This window comes from Salvelinus sp. IW2-2015, linkage group LG30, assembly GCF_002910315.2.
Source record: "Salvelinus sp. IW2-2015 linkage group LG30, ASM291031v2, whole genome shotgun sequence".
Classification (NCBI taxonomy): Eukaryota; Metazoa; Chordata; class Actinopteri; order Salmoniformes; family Salmonidae; genus Salvelinus; species Salvelinus sp. IW2-2015.
The window spans coordinates 17785473-17806026 of record NC_036869.1 but is presented as its reverse complement, the minus strand read 5'-3'; the positions used below and the strand labels follow the sequence as shown (position 1 = coordinate 17806026).

The 20554-nt window shown below is 43.7% G+C and overlaps 1 protein-coding gene across 2 annotated transcripts in view; it reads right to left on the bottom strand.

Moving 5' to 3' along the window:
• Nucleotides 1-818: 818 nt before the first annotated feature.
• LOC111955045 (retinoic acid receptor RXR-beta-A) overlaps nucleotides 819-20554 on the bottom strand; it is a 35050-nt gene continuing 15314 nt past the window's right edge. The window contains exons 4-13 of one of the 2 annotated variants that reach the window (XM_023975084.2): nucleotides 19114-19261; nucleotides 18127-18306; nucleotides 17488-17511; nucleotides 14757-14923; nucleotides 14361-14490; nucleotides 10178-10310; nucleotides 8627-8668; nucleotides 7942-8033; nucleotides 7704-7809; nucleotides 819-7606 (exon numbers count right to left, since the gene is read on the bottom strand). In XM_023975084.2, coding sequence (XP_023830852.1) covers nucleotides 7459-7606; nucleotides 7704-7809; nucleotides 7942-8033; nucleotides 8627-8668; nucleotides 10178-10310; nucleotides 14361-14490; nucleotides 14757-14923; nucleotides 17488-17511; nucleotides 18127-18306; nucleotides 19114-19261 — 1170 coding nt within the window. In that variant the 3' untranslated portion in view covers nucleotides 819-7458. The remainder of the gene's footprint in view (nucleotides 7607-7703; nucleotides 7810-7941; nucleotides 8034-8626; nucleotides 8669-10177; nucleotides 10311-14360; nucleotides 14491-14756; nucleotides 14924-17487; nucleotides 17512-18126; nucleotides 18307-19113; nucleotides 19262-20554) is intronic. The other variant, XM_023975085.2, reaches the window with a different exon arrangement.

Below are 20554 nucleotides of genomic sequence, written 5' to 3'. Positions count from 1 at the left end.
GCATTTTACCGACTCGAAATGTACTGTCAATGGGCCCAAATCCTCGGGTTAATTGTGCATATCGTTTTAGAAGTGTTTTGTAATTTTGAGGGGAAAGGCAAACAATTGTTGACCGAGAAGAAATTTAAACCAATGAGTCAAAATTGAGGGAGGAGAAAGGGGCGGGGGGAGAGAACAAAAAATAAACCTGTACAGAGAAGCGGTCATGCCAAACAGCGATGAGAGAAGGACGGACACACTTTCCGCGGCTGGGCAGTTTGTTACAGCAGGCCGGGGTAGAAAGGACACAGGTCGGCGCTCCCTCTGGTGGATTCATGGCTAAACTACAGCGCCACTGGGCACTCGAGGCCCGGGGGTCCTGCTGGACTGAGGACCATACCATCCGATTTCTTGGCATGGGGAATACAAAAGGCCAATCGGGACATTACATTTATTGGACAACAAGTTGTTTTATGTATGAAGGTTGGGGAAAATGCTTACACTGATTTATATCAACTCAGAAGATCAGAATGTATAATTTATCTAAATACAATAAAAATGTAGTCTAATAGTACATGGTTGTCAAGCTTCCAACAAGTCAAATGTTCCACATTGTTCTTTGAATGCTTCTTTTGAAACATGCACTGAAAAGCATGGTACAGTATTAAAACCTTTACTTGGAAATGATACAACAAACAGAAACAGATTCCGAATGACAATTTGTTGTTGTTGCTTTCCATCCCCAAAACACACAAAAGTCTATARTTTGCACATGTATGCTGGAGTCAGAGATAAAAACTAGACAAAGAATTAACATGAGAAAAAGGAAACCCAGGTGATGAAGTTTTTGCATTTGTTTAATACTCCTGAATACAGAAAGATGAACAGCGTGGTCATGGGAAAGAGTCAAACACAGACAAAGAAGCAGTGTATTGTGGTGGGAGTCAATGACAGGACATCTCTAGATCTAATTAAAAAGAAAACAGCTTTTCTTGATCAACAAATCATCATCTGATCAAGTCAAAGTGCCCCACCCTAAACACCTCTCCAACTTTGAAAGCATTCTTTCAACTGGAGAGCACGACCTCCCTCCTATAAAGAGTGGCGTCTACCATGTTGAGTTGGCCCTCCCCTCAAGTTCATTCCATGTAATGGGACACTATCCAGAGGCGTGATTTCAGCGCGCACCTTTGGAGTCCATGCATTGGCTCCACTTTTTTTCTCAGCCGAAGCCAAGGTTTGCTGCAGTGTCCCAACACATATCTTTCGACGTAAACACTCCTGTTTGCGCTGGACATGGAAGATAGAACCGTGATCCAAAAAGCAGAATGATCTGTGCACGTTCCTAGCTTGTAACTCTGCCCTCTTGGCAATCAAAGCAAGGTTGACCCTTAAAAAAAGCACCAATGTATAGCATTAGCACCATAGGGGCCACTGGCCCTCCCCCCTTGCTGTGACACCCTTCTTATAAGGGGCCTTTAGTGACAAAGCACACCCCTCAGCATGGCACAGCATCAACACTGGCCTTCGCACCTGTTTGGCAGTGTTGCATCATCACATGGGTGGCGCAAACCAGCCAACCGCATGGGGTGTTTAGATCATTGCAGAGGGCCTTTGCTCCAGGGTGTCTATGTAAATAAGTATTGCGCCCCGCTACATACCAATACATGACAGCTTCACAGCCCCAGTTTTAATAAAGAAGCATTTTTTATTTATTTAAAGCAAGTGATTTCAAAAGTAAGTTGGAGATACTGAACGTAATCAAAGGTCCAGGCGTCTGCCTTGAGTGCACGCGGTCACGAAGGACACGCATCTTTGGGCCGCACGCCGGCGGTCTGTCTCCAAGGGCGACGACCGCAGCCGCACTGCCATCAAGTAATACCAAATGGCCATTGCACTCCGTTGGCAAGGGAAGAGGAAGAACGTGTTTGCCAATTTACACCSCTTCGCTTGCGCCTTGCTATTCTGTGCATCTTGTTGTTTTGTTGAAAACCTCTCTCCATGCTGCAGCAGACCCGAGCTTGCTGGTATAACCAGAACAAGGCTTCATTGTATGCAGTCAACATCATGACATATCAACATAGCTACATATCAACACAGTGACATATCAGAATACATAAAAAAWAAAAAAAATTACTTGGACCATCTTCTGATAAACTGTCTGCCTGAACAACTTGAAAATGCTTAGCTTATAAAACCTGTATAATTTGCATAGAGCTGTTATATGTATACTGTACTAAATAATCTCTGCTCATAGCAAAACTGCATTTTATAGGATAAAACACAGCATAGCAAGGGATTCACTTTAAATGCACTGTTTTAGCACTAGAAGAGGCAAGTGAGTAATTTTGACTTAATATGAATTTTAAATTGAAATATCTCTGCCAATTTTAAAGTCTGTCCTTGACTTTTCCTAAATAAGTCTGTTTAACACACATATTTTATCATTTCAATATCACAAACAGAATGTGTGTTATACGCAGTTTTAAAAGGACATGTCTTTTTCAGAGTGCCAAAAAGTGACTTTTTCAAATCCTCCTACAGAGTCACACAGGCATTTTGTTTTCGATATAGTATCCAGAATTAGCTCCATTTCAAAATATCACATTTCCCAATAATAACCACTGTTCCATGAGCTCCACACTTGAACATTAGGCAACAGATAGCCTACAGTAACATAAACTAACGAAAATTGTATTTTGTTCTTTGAAATTATAATTTTTTCGTATTCTGATGTTACACAAGACATCCATAAACACAACCAAAATATTATTTATCCGATAGCATATATGAAATGTACTTGTTAGACTTAGAATGTTGGAGTCAAAATGACTCGTTTGGTCCCTCGAGGCCAGGACTTTCTAGTGTTAAAGAAATGGGAGATCACATTAAACTGAGGAAGCTCCATAAAAACATGAGGGAATTGCAGAAAGGGCTGTTGCCAGCATCGTGGAGGTGTGACCAGATCATGGTTCACACTGGGGATGCACACATAAGATAGTCTACCCTGAGGTTCCACTCTGAAACCGTGGTGCGTCAACAAGCAACCGCACCTCTCCTCTGTACATTCACAATCTGGACACTGAGGAACAGAGCATTTTCACATGTATAGACATGCATAAACCAACAGGTATGTAAATAGTCTACAGTGCTCCTATTGCTTGTTCACAGGCTTGGAGTAGGACACACAGGTATAATCCTCCATATCCATATATTACATGGGGGAGGTGTTCCTCTCACCAGAAAGGGCTGACAGCAAGTAAATCTAGGGGATCGGCTGAAAAGAGTACAGCTGAGTGGGAATCCAATTTTAAGTAGCCATCGGTTTCAAGACCAAAAAAGGTGAAGTGTGTGTGTACTTGCACACTCTTAGCCTTGTGTTTGTACTGTGTCTGCGTTGGTGTAAACCAGAGGAGGCTGGTGGGAGGTGCTATAGGAGGACAGGCTCATTGCAATGGCTGGAATGGAATTCATGGAATGGTACCAAATATGCTTTACTCCGTTCCATTTATTCTGTTGCAGCCATTACAATAAGCCCATCCTCCTATAGCTCCTCCCACCAGCCTCCTCTGGTGTAAACAAGCATGTCTATAATTGTAAGACCATATGAGTAGCACCCAGTTTAGGACAGCTGAACTACTGTCCAGTAAGGTGATACAGCAACTTCTATTCTTCATCATCATTTCTGAATGGTAAATAATACCAATCTCTAAATACACTTCAGAAATCACCCATCTAAATCTTTTTATGGCCACAATATGGAAAGGGATACCTACAGTGCCTTGCAAAAGTATTCATTCCCCTTGGCGTTTTTTCTATTTTGTTGCATTACAACCTGTAATTTAATTTCATGTAATGGACATACACAAAATAGTCCAAATTGGTGAAGTGAAATGAAAAAARATTACTTGTTTCAAAAAATTATAAACGGAAAAGTGGTGGGTGCATATGTATACACCCCCTTTGYTATGAAGCCCCTAAATAAGATCTGGTGCAACCAATTACCTTCATAAGACACATAATTAGTTCAATAAAGTCCACCTGTGTGCAATCTAAGTGTCACATGATCTCAATATATATACACCTGTTCTGAAAGGCCCCAGAGTCTGCAACACCACTAAGCAAGGGGTACCACCAAGCAAGCGGTACCATGAAGACCAAAGAGCTCTCCAAACAGATCAGGGACCTGAGTACACCATCCCCATGGTGGCAGCATCAACTGGTCAGAATTGAAGGAATGATGGGTAGCGCTAAATACAGGGAAATTCTTGAGGGAAACCTGTTCCTGTTTCTTTGTGGGCTGTACTCGGCCTTGTCTCAGGATGGTAAGTTGGTGGTTGAAGATATCCCTCTAGTGGTATGGGGGCTGTGCTTTGGCAAAGTGGGTGGGGTTATATCCTTCCTGTTTGGCCCTGTCCGGGGGTATCATCGGATGGGGCCACAGTGTCTCCTGACCCCTCCTGTCTCAGCCTCCAGTATTTATGCTGCAGTAGTTTATGTGTCGGGGGCTAGGGTCAGTTTGTTATATCTGGAGTACTTCTCCTGTCTTATCCGGTGTCCTGTGTGAATTTAAGTGTGCTCTCTCTTCTCTCTTTCTTTCTCTCTCTCGGAGGACCTGAGCCCTAGGACCATGCCTCAGGACTACCTGGCATGATGACTCCTTGCTGTCCCCAGTCCACCTGACCGTGCTGCTGCTCCAGTTTCAACTGTTCTGTCTGCGGCTATGGAACCCTGACCTGTTCACCGGACGTGCTACCTGTCCCAGACCTGCTGTTTTCAACTCTCTAGAGACCCCAGGAGCGGTAGAGATACTCTTAATGATCGACTATGAAAAGCCAACTGACATTTACTCCTGAGGTGCTGACTTGTTGCACCCTCGACAACTACTGTGATTATTATTATTTGACCATGCTGGTCATTTATGAACATTTGAACATCTTGGCCATGTTCTGTTATAATCTCCACCCGGCACAGYCAGAAGAGGACTGGCCACCCCCCTCATAGCCTGGTTCCTCTAGGTTTCTTCCTAGGTTTTGGCCTTTCTAGGGAGTTTTTCCTAGCCACCGTGCTTCTACACCTGCATTGCTTGCTGTTTGGGGTTTTAGGCTGGGTTTCTGTACAGCACTTTGAGATATCAGCTGATGTAAGAAGGGCCATATAAATACATTTGATTTGATTCAGTCTTTCAGAGATTTGAGACTGGGATAGAGGTTCACCTTCCAGCAGGGCAATGACCCGAAGCATAATGCTAAAGGAACACTTGAGTGGTTTAAGGGGAAACATTTAAATGTCTTGGAATGGCCTAGTCAAAGCCCAAGACCTCAGTCCAATAGAGAATCTGTGGTATGACTTAAATAGTGCTGTACACCAGCTGAACCCATCCAACTTGAAGGAGCTGGAGCAGTTTTGCCTTGAAGAATGGGCAAAAATCCCAGGGGCTAGATGTGCCAAACTTATAGAGACATACMCCAAGAGACTTGCAGCTGTAATTGCTGCAAAAGGTGGCTTTACAAAGTATTGACTTTGGGGGGGGTGAACAGTTATGCACGCTCAACAGTTCTGTTTTTTTGTCTTATTTCTTGTTTGTTTCACTAGAAAAAATATTTTAATCTTCAAAGTGGTAGGCATGTTGTGTAAATCAAATGATACAAACCCCCCAAAAATCAATTTTAATTCCAGGTTGTAAGGCAACAAAATAGGAMAAATGCCAAGGGGGGTGACTACTTTCGCAAGCCACTGTATATGGTCTCATTCATTATGCATCCACCGATACTGCTTACGTTGTGTGTAATGATGCTCTTTTTATATTTCTGTTCATAGTTTGTATCTAATGTGTTGACATCCATTTCTGTTATGGGGAGCTGAATCAGCCCCTGGTGCATAGCTTTGTGTAAGCAGACCACACATTACATCCGCTGAAGCCTGCTAAACAGGAAGTATCGTCTGAAGCTGGTCAGCCTAAGGGGGCAGGGTCTATCGCCCTGCCCGTGACACTGCCGACAGTGGCCCGAAAGAATACCATCACAACTACTAGTACAACTACTAGCAACCTACTAGTCAGTGACAATTAGGTGGGTTTTTCAAGCTTAAAATCCAGTCTATTGGTAAAACCCTTAAAGTTTTTTTTACAGTACATGTTGAATGTGTAAAATAGCTGTAGCTCGTGCTATCGGTACATACTTTTTGTTGTGTGTGGGTATTAATATGCTCGCTAACGCCTGTGTCTTCCCTACTGTATGCATAGATTGGGATTACCCAATCGTACTCTAGTGAAGGAGTAGATGTGTCATCTTATTTACAGGTGGTAAAAAGTTAACGGAAAGAGGCTGCAAGCAAGGAAAGAAACAAGCGGAGGATTCAGAAGGGGGGTTTGTAGGGGTATTGTAAGCCAATAGAACAAGATATCCAATGATATCCTGGCTTTCTTAGAACGGACGGCCATTTCACAGAACGAAGCACCCTCATTAACATATTGGTTCTTAAGAAGACATATGATGAAAGATGGGCAGAGGTTCATTCGATGACGTGTGTGTTGTGGTCGCCCCCCAGTTTCTTAAAGATGGGCAGAAGGGTTTCTGCTAAATGTTTACTTACACAGTAACGTTTCACAGAGTGCAAAAATGACCATTAGCAAGGATAGGGTATGAAACAAAAGAAAGATCTACAACAGCACCAATGAGCGCAGTGCTCTTGAACAAGGTTGCACTTTCTGTGCCCAATGGCCCTTGTTGGGACTTGAAGACCAAACGCCACAAAGAAACAAAAGAAAACATCCTATAAGTCACCTTCTTTCTTTGAAAGCCTGGTGTGAGCTTTAAGAAGGGCCAATCAAAGTGCCCCCTCCTTGGATTTCAATGCCTTAAAAATGTCTCCTTTTATGAGTACAGTACTTCAAAACAAATTCAGCGCATTTCAGCGTGAATAAAGCATCGTATTCAAATCACATTCGGATTGGTGAACTGAGAGGGGCGCGTCTGCCTCCGTTGGTTGTGTCCCGACCAATAGAAGCTGGAAAAGTTGGGAGACTTGATTGAAATATTACGCACCTGATTATGACGGGTTTGGGGTAAACCCAAGAGTAAAACCAAAGACAGAGTAAGCCACTCGTCATATCTATGCGTGCAGCAATGTATCTGAATAACCTACGAACCCCACAAGAAGCTGAGAGGTCTACCGGATATCGCAGAAGCGTTTACACTCAAAGCTGAAGGCTACAAACTGATAGCTAACTCATGATAAAACTTGTATATATGGTTAAAAATGAGATATATCCATGTGTCTTAACCACTACTGTGAAAAAGTGTTTGTTTTTGACAGCATATGGTCTTTTGGAGCTGTATCAGCTTGGGGGGATTTAATGAGTGAAGAAGGTTGGTGGGGTTTGTGTGAGCGGGACGTCAAAACCAGCAGACATGGTGAAGTCCCAGAACCAGGGTGCCAGAACTAGAACCCCTGATGGACCAGAGCAGAACCTGGTTCCTAGGTCAGCTGGTGGGGCGCCTCCAGCATCTCCATGAGGAACGTGTCGATAGGGGTGTCGCCAATCAGCTTGAAGAAGAACAGGTGCTCCAGGCACTTCAGGCCAATGGAGCGTAGCGCTGGCAGCCGGAGGAGGAGCTTAGCGAACCTGGGGCGATGGGGGAGAACGAGTGAGGTCAATCATGGCGGTGACGTGGGAGTATTGTGTGTAAGTGCTATAGTATGTCTGTGTGTTTCTCTTGTACCTGCCCTGCTGGTCGGGGTATCTCTGTTTACAATAGGACTCCAGCGATGCGTACACCTTCTCCCTCAGCAATTCCACTTCACTGGAGCTGGAAAGGCCCTTGGCATCTGAACGCAGGAACAAACACCGGCATTATAGCACTGAGATTAATTAACGTGTGATTCTTCCTGACATCATGCTATATTTGGGACGAAATGGCTTATCTTGTCTCAAATTATTATTCGAGCTGAAATAATTACCTGGGTTGAAGAGGATGATGGCTCGGAGGCACCCGAGCTCGGTCTTGTCCATCTGCATGTCTCTCATCTTACTGACCAGCTCAGTGAGAACTCTACAACCGGGGTCGAGGAGAAGGAGGTGTGACAGAGGGACGAGAGAGCGGGAGGAGATGGGTTAGCATCTTCTCTAGCGTTCACCACAGTTCCACTCAACGATGCAGCAGTTATATAGAGAAATTAACAAGGGCAGGGGGGCTGGGATACAAGTCTTACATCCTCTTTACACTTTGTATTTACACTTTACACACAATCTACACATAACCTTATAAATGATAGAAATTGCAACAAAGCAATAGCCCAAACCACCACGTATTTATAGACTACGGCACATCGCAATAATGTTGGGTAATGTAAAGAACACAAAAGGGAGGAAAGTAAGCAGCCTGTGTTTTGTCGACACTGCGCCAGCGACCAGTCGAGCCTAAGGTCCGACAGAAAAGAGGAGAAACAGAACACAACACTCACTGAAACACGTGTGGACAAGATACACACGACCCGCTTTTATTCCTGGGCATATTACAGCACTTTCTTTGCCAGATTCGCTCATTCTCAACAACTGGGCCAAGATTATTTTTTTTGGGGGGGTGGCGTTATTTGTTTTGTTCGTTGTTGATAGGGGAAGGTGGGTGTGTAGTGATGTCATTACCTGTCAAATATGGCCCCAACCTCTGCATTGTGCGCACTCTCCCTGTGTATGCAATTACAATGTGTTATTACAATGTTATTACACAGTTACAATGTTATTACATTGTCCCCCCTGTGTTGGTTTGGGCCCAGAGGAACAGGTAAGTTAGACTCTGCAGTGCATTTTGGTGCCCAGTTCCACTTATGGGAGTAACAGGCTACAGGCTCTTGTTGATGGAGACTTGACCTGATGAAAAGGTTTTAGATAGCACTAAAACTAAAGGAAGTAAGGCACTAAAACTACAGGAAGTAAAGCACCAAAACTACAGGAAGTAAAGCATGAGGAATGACAAAAATACAAAAGATATGACAATGTAACACAGCAACAAATAGATCTGAGACGTTTGAGCAGAGACAAGATCTAGAGGAGAAAACGTTCATATTGGGTCAGATTGAAACAAGATAAATAGTTCTATGCAGTATTACCCAAGACCTCTGCTTAACTTAACTACTGTAGTGTTCATTCATTGTACCCTCGATAATTATCATATACAACTTCCTTGGTAAGTACGCATCATTTAAAAAATTATAAATGTAACTGGTTTATCCAAATCAGCACAAAAAGGGTTATGTGTATTAGCATGAGCCAATGACAGTAGAACAGAAGAATAGGAAAATCGAAGAGCGTAATAAATAGGCATCAAAGGAACAATGCAGTAATATGATCAGGGCTGTTTAATCATGTAAATTCAACCGATTTGGCATAAATCATAAAAGAATGCAAAGAAAATAATATTGTATGAATCAAACAAAAAAAGAGAAGTGAGGATAAAAACATGAGAATTGAGAAATGTCAATAAAAATTAAAAAAAACATTCACTGGACCACAAGGATGTCTAGATTGTGATGAATCTGAAACAAAAGCCTGCGACCGGTTAATCCAAGATATGCTTAAATTCCTGTGGGAATTGGGAGTCTTGCGGCTTATGAACTATTCATAAAGTAGTTACTGTGTAATAAACAATGAATTCACACCATGTGATGTGGCGACCCTACTGAGTTGGGGTGGGCACGCCTGTTCCTTGAGAGCTGCGATGAGCGCAGGATTTTACTCAAGACAGGTGCCATGCTACTGAATAAAATACTGACATCTGCCAATGTAAAACAGAATAGATGAATACTCCCTTCAGTCAGGAAAATGATTCAACTCATTTCAACAAATCATCTGGACTCCAAAGAGAAACGGACATTTAAATGAACAGTAAACTGCATCAGGCATAATTGGCCACCATTTCAATGCTTCAACGGATAACTATGACAGCCAGTGTATATATGACGGCGTGTATGATCAAATAAAACAAACGGCCATTACAAAAACACTAGACATTTATTGTTTAAACCAATGAAGAATGCTTTAATCATTCAGAGGCACCTTTTTTCAATCTTTCTCCCTGCAGTATACGACCTTCTCTTTGAAAATGAACATGCAAAAGGTTGCTTCTATGTGCTTCACCGAGGTCCATGGCACGTGTGTGTGTGTGTGTATGTGTGTGTGTGTGTGTGTGCCTGTTACCTGTCGAAGATGGCTCCCACGCCAGCGCTGTGGGCGCTGTTCCTGTGCACATGCAGGCCGGTGGCCAGTAGGATGCCATCTTTCACGCTGATGGAGCGGTGAGAGAAGGAGGCAATCAGCAGCTCGTTCCAACCTGGAGAGAAGAGAGAGACCGGGTCATCCATCTATTTATTAAGGATCCCCATAAGCTGCTGCCAAGGCAGCAGCTACTCACACGACTGGACAGTAAGTCCAGGTGCGACAAAACCAGGGCCCGTAGGACCTGCAGAGTTGGGACCAAGTCACTATTATTCGAGTCCCGAGCAAGTCTCAAGTCACAAGGTGTGAGTCTCAAGTCAAGACTCGAGTCAAGTCCAAGTCGTGCATTCTAAGAGCAAATCAAGTTGAGTCACGTTTTTCAAGTCAAGTAAAAAATATATATATACAAGCAACAACTTTGTCTATTTATTGAGGCTACYAGAMAGCCATTTTCAWTATTTTGTCTACTTGTAGCAGGCATGAAATCAGCWGAAGGCAAGGCAGTTTGACTGCTCAGAGTGTAGATTTATTTACAGGTCTTGATGATCCAATGGTGAAAGCRCCATATCATACCAAATATACAAGTAGATTTACMAAATATACACGGGMAATAGCCCAAAAGAAATAACCTCGGTCCCTGTATCAGGCTTAACCGGCTCTATCTTAACAGACACAGGTAGAGGGCAAGACTGTGCAGCCTCTCCTGGAGAAACCACATGGAATCAGGAGCTCAAACAGGTAGGCCTACATTTATATACGAACTTGGCTCCCAGGACCAAACAATTACCCAACTGGCAATTACAACCAATCAACTGATTCTACAATGTAAAAGGCAATTTTCACATCAATTGTTACAATCGTCTTAATCAGATTTAATAATTTTTCAAACCCACRCATACATGGAACAATCAGTGCGTTCTATGCACACAACAGAAATGACAGAAATATAGGACACAGACACACCGAACTCTGACATGACCCGGAAAATWTGAACAAAGGAAACCMTATATTTAATTAAACAAACAGAACTTCTACCTCATGAGTCTTGCGAACGTTCATGCGCACTATAAAGTGCACTGCCTACTCAGAGCAGGGTAAGAAATGGTTGGCTAAATGAAAATGTGTTGTAGGCCTATCAAACATGAAACAGAAATGTCTACGTGTTGCAATAAATGGTACGGGATGGAATGATGAAACGCTATTAATGACTTTACTATTAAATGGAATATATGGTGCCTTCCAAAAGTATTCCGACTTTTTCCACCTTTTGAAACGTTACAGCCTTATTCTAAAATGGATTAAATAAAAAATAAAAACTCAGCAATCTACACACAATACCCCCACAATACAATAATGACAAAGGGAAAACAGGTTGTTATTTAAAAAAAATWAAGAAATACCTTATTTACATAAGTATTCAGACCCTTTGCTATGAGACTCGAAATTGAGCTCAGGTGCATCCTGTTTCCATTGATCATCCTTGAGATGTTTCTATAACTTGATTGGAGTCCACCTGTGGTAAATTCAATTGATTGGACATGATTTGGAAAGGCACACACCTGTCTATATAAGGCCCCACAGTTGACAGTGCATGTCAGAGCAAAAACCAAGGGATGAGGTCAAAAGAATTGTCCGTAGGATAGTGTTGAGGCACAGATCTGGGGAAGGGTACCAAAAAATGTCTACTGCATTGAAGGTCCCCAAATACACAGCGGGCTCCATCCTTCTTAAATGGAAGAAGTTTGGAACCACCAGGATTCTTCCTAGAACTGGCCGCCCGGCCAAACTGAGCAATCGGGAAGCATGGTGGTGGCAGCATCATGCTGTGGGGAGGTTTTTCAGCGGCAGGGACTGGGCGACTAGTCAGGATTGAGGGAAAGATGAACGGAGCAAAGTACAGAGAGATCCTTGATGAAAACCTACTCCAGAGAGCTCAGGACCTCAGACTGGGCACGAAGGTTCACCTTCCAACAGGACAACGACCCTAAGCACACAGCCAAAACAATGCAGGAGTGGCTTCGGGACAAGTCTCTGAATGTCCTTGAGTGGCCCAGCCTGAGCTGGACTTGAACCCRATCGAACATCTCTGGAGAGACCTGAAAATAACTGAACAGCAACGCTTCCCATCCAACCTGACAGAGCWTAAGAGGATCTGCAGAGAAGAATGGGAGAAACTCCCCAAAAACAGGTGTGCCAAGCTTGTAGCGTCATACCTAAGAAGACTTGATGCTGTAATCGCTGCCAAAGGTGCTTCAACAAAGTACTGAGTAAAGGCTCTGAATACTCATGTAAATATAATATTTCATTTTTTAAAATATTTTTTTTTACATTTTAGCAACAAAAAAAGTTATCTTTGACATTATGGGGTATTGTGTGTAAATTAATAAGGGCCATTTAAAAAAAAATATATTAGAATAAGGCCGTAACGTAACAAAATGTTTGTAGTTAAAAGTGTTAAAAGTCAAGGGGTCTGAATTCTTTCCGAAGGCACTGTACATTTACCACATAGGGCCTATGCATTTAAAAGTGTGAAAGCAACAGGAAACATTTCATCAAGAGAAAAGGCAAATGCACGCTTCATAAGTAAATGATCAATTTCAAGCAATTGTTAGGCCCACATACTAAAAGACCAATAGGCCTATGCTAGTAATTGTTGCGCCTATGCTAGTAATTGTTGCGCCTATGCTAGTWATTGTTGCCCCATTGCTGGGGARCTTGCAAAGTAAACAGTTAATATTATTGATGGCAAAACATTTTTGAAGTTGCATATTTATTTATTATGACAATTCTCTCTCCCTATAATTTGACGTTTGCGTTGCACCGATCCTATAGCTGTACARAAAATCAGCAATCTGCTCGCCAGCTCATCCAACCTGTGTTGATTGACAGTATGCTGGTGTAATCAGAGTGCAGAGTTTGCATTTCACTAAACAATCTGTTGTAAACACTAAACAACATGTTTTTTTACAAGGGCGATGCGGCGACTACTGTCTCTGGCTGCGTGAGTAATCCACAGAGACTCTGTGCCACAAAATGAGTGACAAAACATTACAAAACCTGGCCAGATAATATCAAGTCATCAGTCAAAGTTGAGTCCCGAGTCTTGAGGCTCCAAGTCAAGTCTCGAGTTATTTTATTTTCTATCAAGTTGAGTCTCAAGTCATCAAATCAGACTCGAGTCCAAGTCATGTGACTGAGTCCACAACTCTGAGGACCTGCCTTGTTTATAGTGTTGTTAAGAAGGCAGAGTAGCGCTTTATCATGGACAGACTTCTCCCCATCTTAGCTACTGTTGCATCAACATGTTTTGACTTGCTCAATTTCATCATTATTAWTTACAAGATTTAGTTGATTGGTTTAGTGAATGATTTGTCCCAAATACAACGCTTTTAGTTTTTTAAATATTTAGGACGGACTTATTTCTTGCCACCCATTCTGAAACTGACTGCAGCTCTTTGTTAAGTGTTGCAGTAATTTCCCTCACTGTAGTAGCTGACGTGTAAAGTGTTGAGTCATCCGCATACAAAGACACTAACCTTACTAAAGGCCAGTAAGGGGCCTAGACAGCTGCCATGGGGAAATCCTGATTCTGCCTGGATTATGTTGGAKAGGCTTCCATTAAAGAGCACCCTCTGTTCTGTTAGACAGGTAACTCTTTATCCACAATATAGCAGGGAGTGTAAAGCCATAACACATACATTTATCCAGCAGCAAACTATGATCAATAATGTCAAAAGCTGCACTGAAGTCTAGCAAAACAGCTCCCACAATTTGATCAGCATCAATTTCTCTCAGCCAATCATCAGTCATTTGTGTAAGTGCCGTGCATGTGCCGTCCTTCCCTATAAGTGTGCTGAAARTCTGTTGTCAATTTGTTTACTGTWAAATAGCATTGTAKCTGGTCAAAATGTGAGGCAACTGTATTATAAAAGATAGTCCACGAGGAGAGTCAGGGTTATCAGCCTATCCATGTAGGGCTGTGTACGGCTGTGTTTTAATGAAGTCAAAGCTGAGCAGGGCCGTGCTCATTAGGGTGCATGAAATAAACTTTTTAAATGGAAAACAAATGTTTTATTGGATATGTCCAGGTATTCCTCCCTGCTTCAGTTTGCTTTCTTCCATTTGGTGGCAATGAACATGAAAGGCGAAGGCTTTTTGAACGTACCGGCGCGTAGCAGGATGACCTGGTCGTCCAGGGCCAGCTCAGAGAAGTGGGGGACCCTCTTGGCCCACTCCACCAGGGTAAACAGCTGCTTGTCTGCAGCCTGGCAAATGTTGGTGACCGGGTCGTTGGGCTGGAGAGARAAACAGAGGGAGAGAGACTGGCTTCAACATAGGGTACAAAATAGAGACTACAGGCCTTATGATCCTTTTTTTTTTTTTAAGTGGGTCTGTGGTCTCAGAATCTACTGTATCACAATAAATTGTTGGTGCAGTCGCACAATCCCATGTCTAGGAATAATAATAGACAGTGTGAGGAACGGAGTAAGAGAAATTGGTATGTGTGCATCGCAGTGCCAGATGGTGGGTCACACACAGAAACACACACACACACACACACATTTACCGAGCTGCCCTCGGAGGTCCCGTCGGCATGCACCTCGGTCTTCTGCTCTACGGCCATCTCGGCCTCCAGGATCTTTTCCACGGGCATCTCCTCGTTGACGGCGCTGGTCGACTCCGCCTCACTCTCCCGCTCCTTGTTCCTCTGGCGCTCTTCCTGTACAGCTACAAGGGCACAGGAAGGGCCGAGGGAAGGAGCGGGAGAGTGAGGCGGAGGGGAAGAGAGTCGGGGGAGCGAGAAGGAGAAAGGCACAGGAGGGGAGGGAGGGTGAGAGGGGAAAGAAAGGGAGGGAGTAGGACGGATGGTGAAAAGAGAAAGAAAGGGCAGGAAAAGGCAGAGTGAGAGGGGGGAGAGCAAACGGGAAGCAAAGTGAAGAAAAAAAGAGAAAGGTGAGAGATAAGGGAGGGGAAATAAAAAGGGAAGAGGAATAGGGAAAAAATAAAGAGAACAAGAAAAAAGTGGATAAAGAGAGGAATGTAAGTAAAGCAGAGAGTAAAGAATGACAGGTAGAGAAAAAGAGAGCGAGATACACAGATATGTACATTTCCCAGTTAGTTCAAACAACAATGCTTTCTTTACCTTTCACACCAGGGGTCTCAAACTCAAGGCCTGGGGGCCACATCAGGCTCGCAAGCTGCTTTCTTGTGGCCCCAAGACTGATATCTGATTCCCATCAGCCCTCAAGAGGATTTTCCTATTAGAATCAACCCACAATAAGGTTTCTCACTATGGCACATTACAGGTTATATATATCTTTGGAGTCACCCCAGACCACATAAACTGGCACAGCAATACCAATCATCGGTGCACTACTATCAGAGAAGGCAGGGAAATATGTTAATCAGACCCTGACACCACAGTAATATATGATTGCAATACGATTATCCACAATGTCAGTGATACTGACAACACTAACACTTCCGCCCCACTAGAAGCGTCGCRCTGCGTTGCCATTAGCGTTGTGTCAATGTGATGTTTTTCCTGCTACAAGCACATTGTTGCTAGTGGTTGTACTAAATTGCCTGTTCAAGGGCAGAACGACAGATTGTACCTTGTCAGCTCGGGGATTTGAACTTACAACCTTTCGGTTACTWGTCCAACGCTCTAACCACTAGGCTACCCTGCAGCACTAGGCTACCCGGAATGGCCCTAGTCCTCACCCTCCGATCCAACAGGTCCCAGACGTGCTCAATATGAAAGATCCGGGCTCTTCACTGGCCATGCCAGAACACTGACATTCCTGTCTTGCACGAAATCACGCACAGAACGAGCAGTATGGCTGTTGGCATTGTCATCCTGGAGGGTCATGTCAGGATGAGCCTGCAGGAAGGGTACCACATGAGGGAGGAGGATGTCTTCCCTGTAACGCACAGCGTTGAGATTGCCTGCAGTGACAACAAGCTCAGTCCGATGATGCTGTGACACATCGCCCCAGACCATGACGRACCCTCCACCTCCAAATCRATCYYRCTCCAGAGTAYAGGCCTCRGTGTAACKCTMATTCCTTCRACGATAAACGCGAATCCGACCATCACCCCTGGTGARACAAAACCGCRACTCGTCAGTGAAGAGCACTTTTTGCCAGTCCTGTCTGGTCCAGCGACGGTGGGTTTGTGCCAATAGGCGACGTTGTTGCCGGTGATGTCTGGTGAGGACCTGCCTTACAACAGGCCTACAAGCCCTCAGTCCAGCCTCTCTCAGCCTATTGAAGACAGTCTGAGCACTGATGGAGGGATTGTGCGTTCCTGGTGTAACTCRGGCAGTTGTTGTTGCCATCCTGTACCTGTCCTGCAGGTGTGATGTTCGGATGTACCGATCCTGTGCAGGCGTTGTTACACGTGGTCTGCCACTACCAGGACGATCAGCTGTCCGTCCTGTATCCCTGTAGCGCTGTCTTAGGCGTCTGACAGTACGGACATGGCAATTTATTGCCCTGGCCATATCTGCAGTCCTCATGCCTCCTTGCAGCATGCCTAAGGCATGTTCACACAAATGAGCAGGGACCATGGKCATCTTACTTTTGGTGTTTTTCAGAGTCAGTAGAAAGGCCTCTTTAGTGTCCTAAGTTTTCATAACTGTGACCTTAATTGCCTACCGTCTGTAAGCTATTAGTGTCTTAATGACCGTTCCACCGGTTAATGGTTCATTGAACAAGCATGGGAAACAGTGTTTAAACTCTTTGCAATGAAGATCTGTGAAGTTATTTGCATTTTTACRAATTATCTTTGAAAGACAGGGTCCTGCAAAAGGGACGTTTCTTTTTTTGCTGAGTTTATTAGCTTCTTGACTTCATAAATCTTTGTACAATAACCAGTGGTGTATAGTCGAGGCCATATGCAACCAAAATCAACTTTATTTCTCATTACTCCAAATCACAAGATAGAATGAACGCGCGCGTCAAGTATTGAACCTCTGCGATTCTTGRGCTTGGACGCTGACATTGGATGTGATGCAACGTGAGTGCAACACGGGCAGTGAAGCAGCTTTCATTGATTTAAAAGGAACCATTTCCTCAACGGCTGACGGCAATGCCCGACGCCTGATGGCTATAGTGTAGCAGGGCCATAAGACTTACTTTGCGCCTGAAAATTTGAGTTTCAGACCCGTTTCATACCAATACATTCTGCAACGTACCTCACACAGAAATGGGCCATCAGAACAAAACAACATAAAATATTGTTTCTCACACACTCCCACATCACTCCTTCCCTCCCTCTTTTCTCCTTACATCTCTGTCGTTCATCTTGGACCACTACAGAAGAAGGGAGAGAAAATGAGAGGAAACAAGAGGGGAGAGAGGGGGACAGGGGTTAGTGTTTACAAGGCTCTCCATCCCCCTCTCTCCACCTCCTTTTCTCGCTCTTTCCATCYCCTTTGAGTACAATCAATACTCTCCCCKTAGAAATGTATATTACAATATTCRAATAAAATCTTAACGGCTCTTAGACATCTTTATTATGCATAAATTATTTCAGTGGATTTAAGACAGATATTTGAAATAGTTTCATAGCAAGTAGGCTATACAATCTTTTTGTCAACAATGTCAATGTTATTACAGCAGGACGGTTGGTGAGTGGAGGTTTTCCGGTTAGGGTACACCTGACCACACACAAGGTGTCCCATCAATCTTCTTTCTACTTTCTTACTGTAGCAAGTCAGACCCAATTTCAATAAGGATCCTAGCTCTCCCTCCCGCTTTCATCAGCCTCTCCTCTCCCTTGCTCGGTCTCRCTCTTTAGATCTCCCATTGCATCCCTCTCAGTCTCTCCCTCCATGTCAAGCCTTTACCCTACCTGGCGATAGCGTTGCCCTTTAATAAGATATATTGAACGCGAGTTGAGGACAGCAGACTGCCAGGCACCCCTACCTTCCCTCTTCATGCCACAGGCCAGGCACTTCTGGTAGCGGCAGTACTGGCAGCGGTTGCGCTGGCGCTTGTCCACCAGGCAGTCCTTGCTGTCCCGGCAGGTGTAGCTCAGGTCCTTGCGCACCGTGCGCTTGAAGAAACCCTTGCAGCCTTCGCAGCTGTACACTCCGTAGTGCTTACCTATAGAGAGAGAGGGAGAGAGAGAGAGAGAGAGAGAGAGAGAGAAACAAAGAGGAAGAGAGAAAGACAAAAAAGAGGAATGTAAAAAGACATGACAGAAAGAGAGGGAAGAGGGGGATAGAAAAAGGAGGGAAGGTAACTTCAGTAACAAACAACTTTCAATAATTCAGGCACAAAGCCTACAGCACATAGTTCTTCAGGTGTGATGGCAATGAAAGTACATGAAGTGTTTCGGTCCGTTTTAGTAGAACTGAACTCGTAAACAAACTGAGTAAATGCTTCGCACAGACAAGGGAGATATGAAAAACAATTCCCTGCTGGGTTTTTTATTTTATGCAGCTTTTTAAAAATGTTCTATGAAGAGGAAAGGAGTAGTTCACCCCAAAATCAAGGGTTATCTGATGTTTCCATACCTCAAGTGGTATAAGTCCATGTAGCCAATGCCATCTGTTGTGTAGATCCCACTATGCACAGCAGAAATCTGTGGGTGTCAATCCCAAATTCATGGGAAAAGAAAATCGACACACACCACCTAACTAAATTTCATTCAACGCCTGTCAAATTTCGGGCAGAACAATCCTTTAATAAACAAAGCATATCGCACCACAAGTGCGTCTCTCTCTGACACAGACCCTCAATCCCAAATCAAAATCCCACCCCAGCCTGTCCTAAAGATGGAAGAGTAAACAGTTCAACTTGTCTTCTCACAGGCTGGGTGGGATTTTTTGCCATATTACTTACACCATTCAATTTCTCTCCGATCTCCACCACAAGTGCATAGGGTCTAGGGGCCGATTTGGGACTCACCGGAGGAGCGGTCGCCGCAGATGGCACACAGGCGCTTCTGGGAGAGCATGGGGCCCCCTGGGCTGTGGCCCCCCAGCCCGAACGGAGGCTTCACGTCGTCCGAGCTGCTGACCGCGTGCAGTCCCGACATGGACACTGTGGAGTTGATCTGGAGGCCGAGAGAAAGGAGGAGGATAGGGGCAGAAGTGAGAGGGGAACTACTGAATTGAAGGGGGTGGGAGGAAAAGTCACTTATGTGTGACTTACTGGCAGCACATCAGTCATTAGTTCGATTACTTGGAGTCATCGATAYAGAGTTGTCATCAAAAAACATAATTTACCTTCATGCATTTAACAATGACATACATACTGCCAGTTCTCTCTTTGAGTGGGCTGATTGATCAGTATTAAAGCAACATTCAATTTCCTGTTCGCATGCCCAGGCATCATCGGCTGAGAAAGGAGCATCTGGGCCTCGCCTCCCTCGCCCTCAATGCAGTAGAGATTACAGAGCACTTCTCACCAACACCAGCTTAACTTCTTATGGCTGAAGGGGCAGTATTGAGTAGCTTGGATGAAAGGTGYCCATTGTAAACGGCCAGCTCCTCAGTCTCAGTTGCTAATATATGCATATTATTATTAGTATTGGATAGAAAACACTCTAAAGTTTCTAAAACTGTTTGAATTAAGTCTGTGAGATTAACAGAACTCATATGGCAGGCAAAAACCTGAGAAGTTCCACTTCCTGTTTGTATTTTTTCTGGGGGTGCCATATTTTCAACCAAGCTCTTATTCAAAATACAGAGACATATGGATGAGTTTTCACTTCCTAYGGCTTCCACTAGATGTCAGCAGTCAACAGAACTAAGTCTGATGACTCTAATGTGAAGGGGGGTCGAAGGAGACAGAATTTAGTATGAGGTGCCATGAGGTGACCATGCATTCAACACGCGCGTTCACGTGAGAGGCAGCTCTGTTCCATCTCTCAATTGAAGTCGATGTAGTTCTCCGGTTGGAACGTTATTCAAGATGTATGTTAACTACATTCTAAAGATTGATTCAGTACATCGTTTGCCATGTTTCTACTGACTGTAACGGAACGTTTGGACATTTCGTTCACTTTATATGTCGCGCTTTGAGGACTTTGGTTAGGTTTGGTAAACAATTCGAAAGTAGCTAATTTGACATAAATAACGGACATAACGAACAAATCAAGCATTTATTGTGACCTGGGATTCCTAGGACTGCATTCTGATGAATTCCTCAAAGGTAAGGAAACATTTATCATGTATTTTCTGTTTCTGTTGAGTCCAACTGATGGGCTAATTTGGCTAATCACCTGAGCTCCGTCTCAGATATTGCATGGTTTATATTTCCGTAAAGTTTTTTTTAAATCTGACACAGCGGTTGCATTAAGGAGAGTATATCTATAATTCCATGTGTATATATGTATTATCATCTA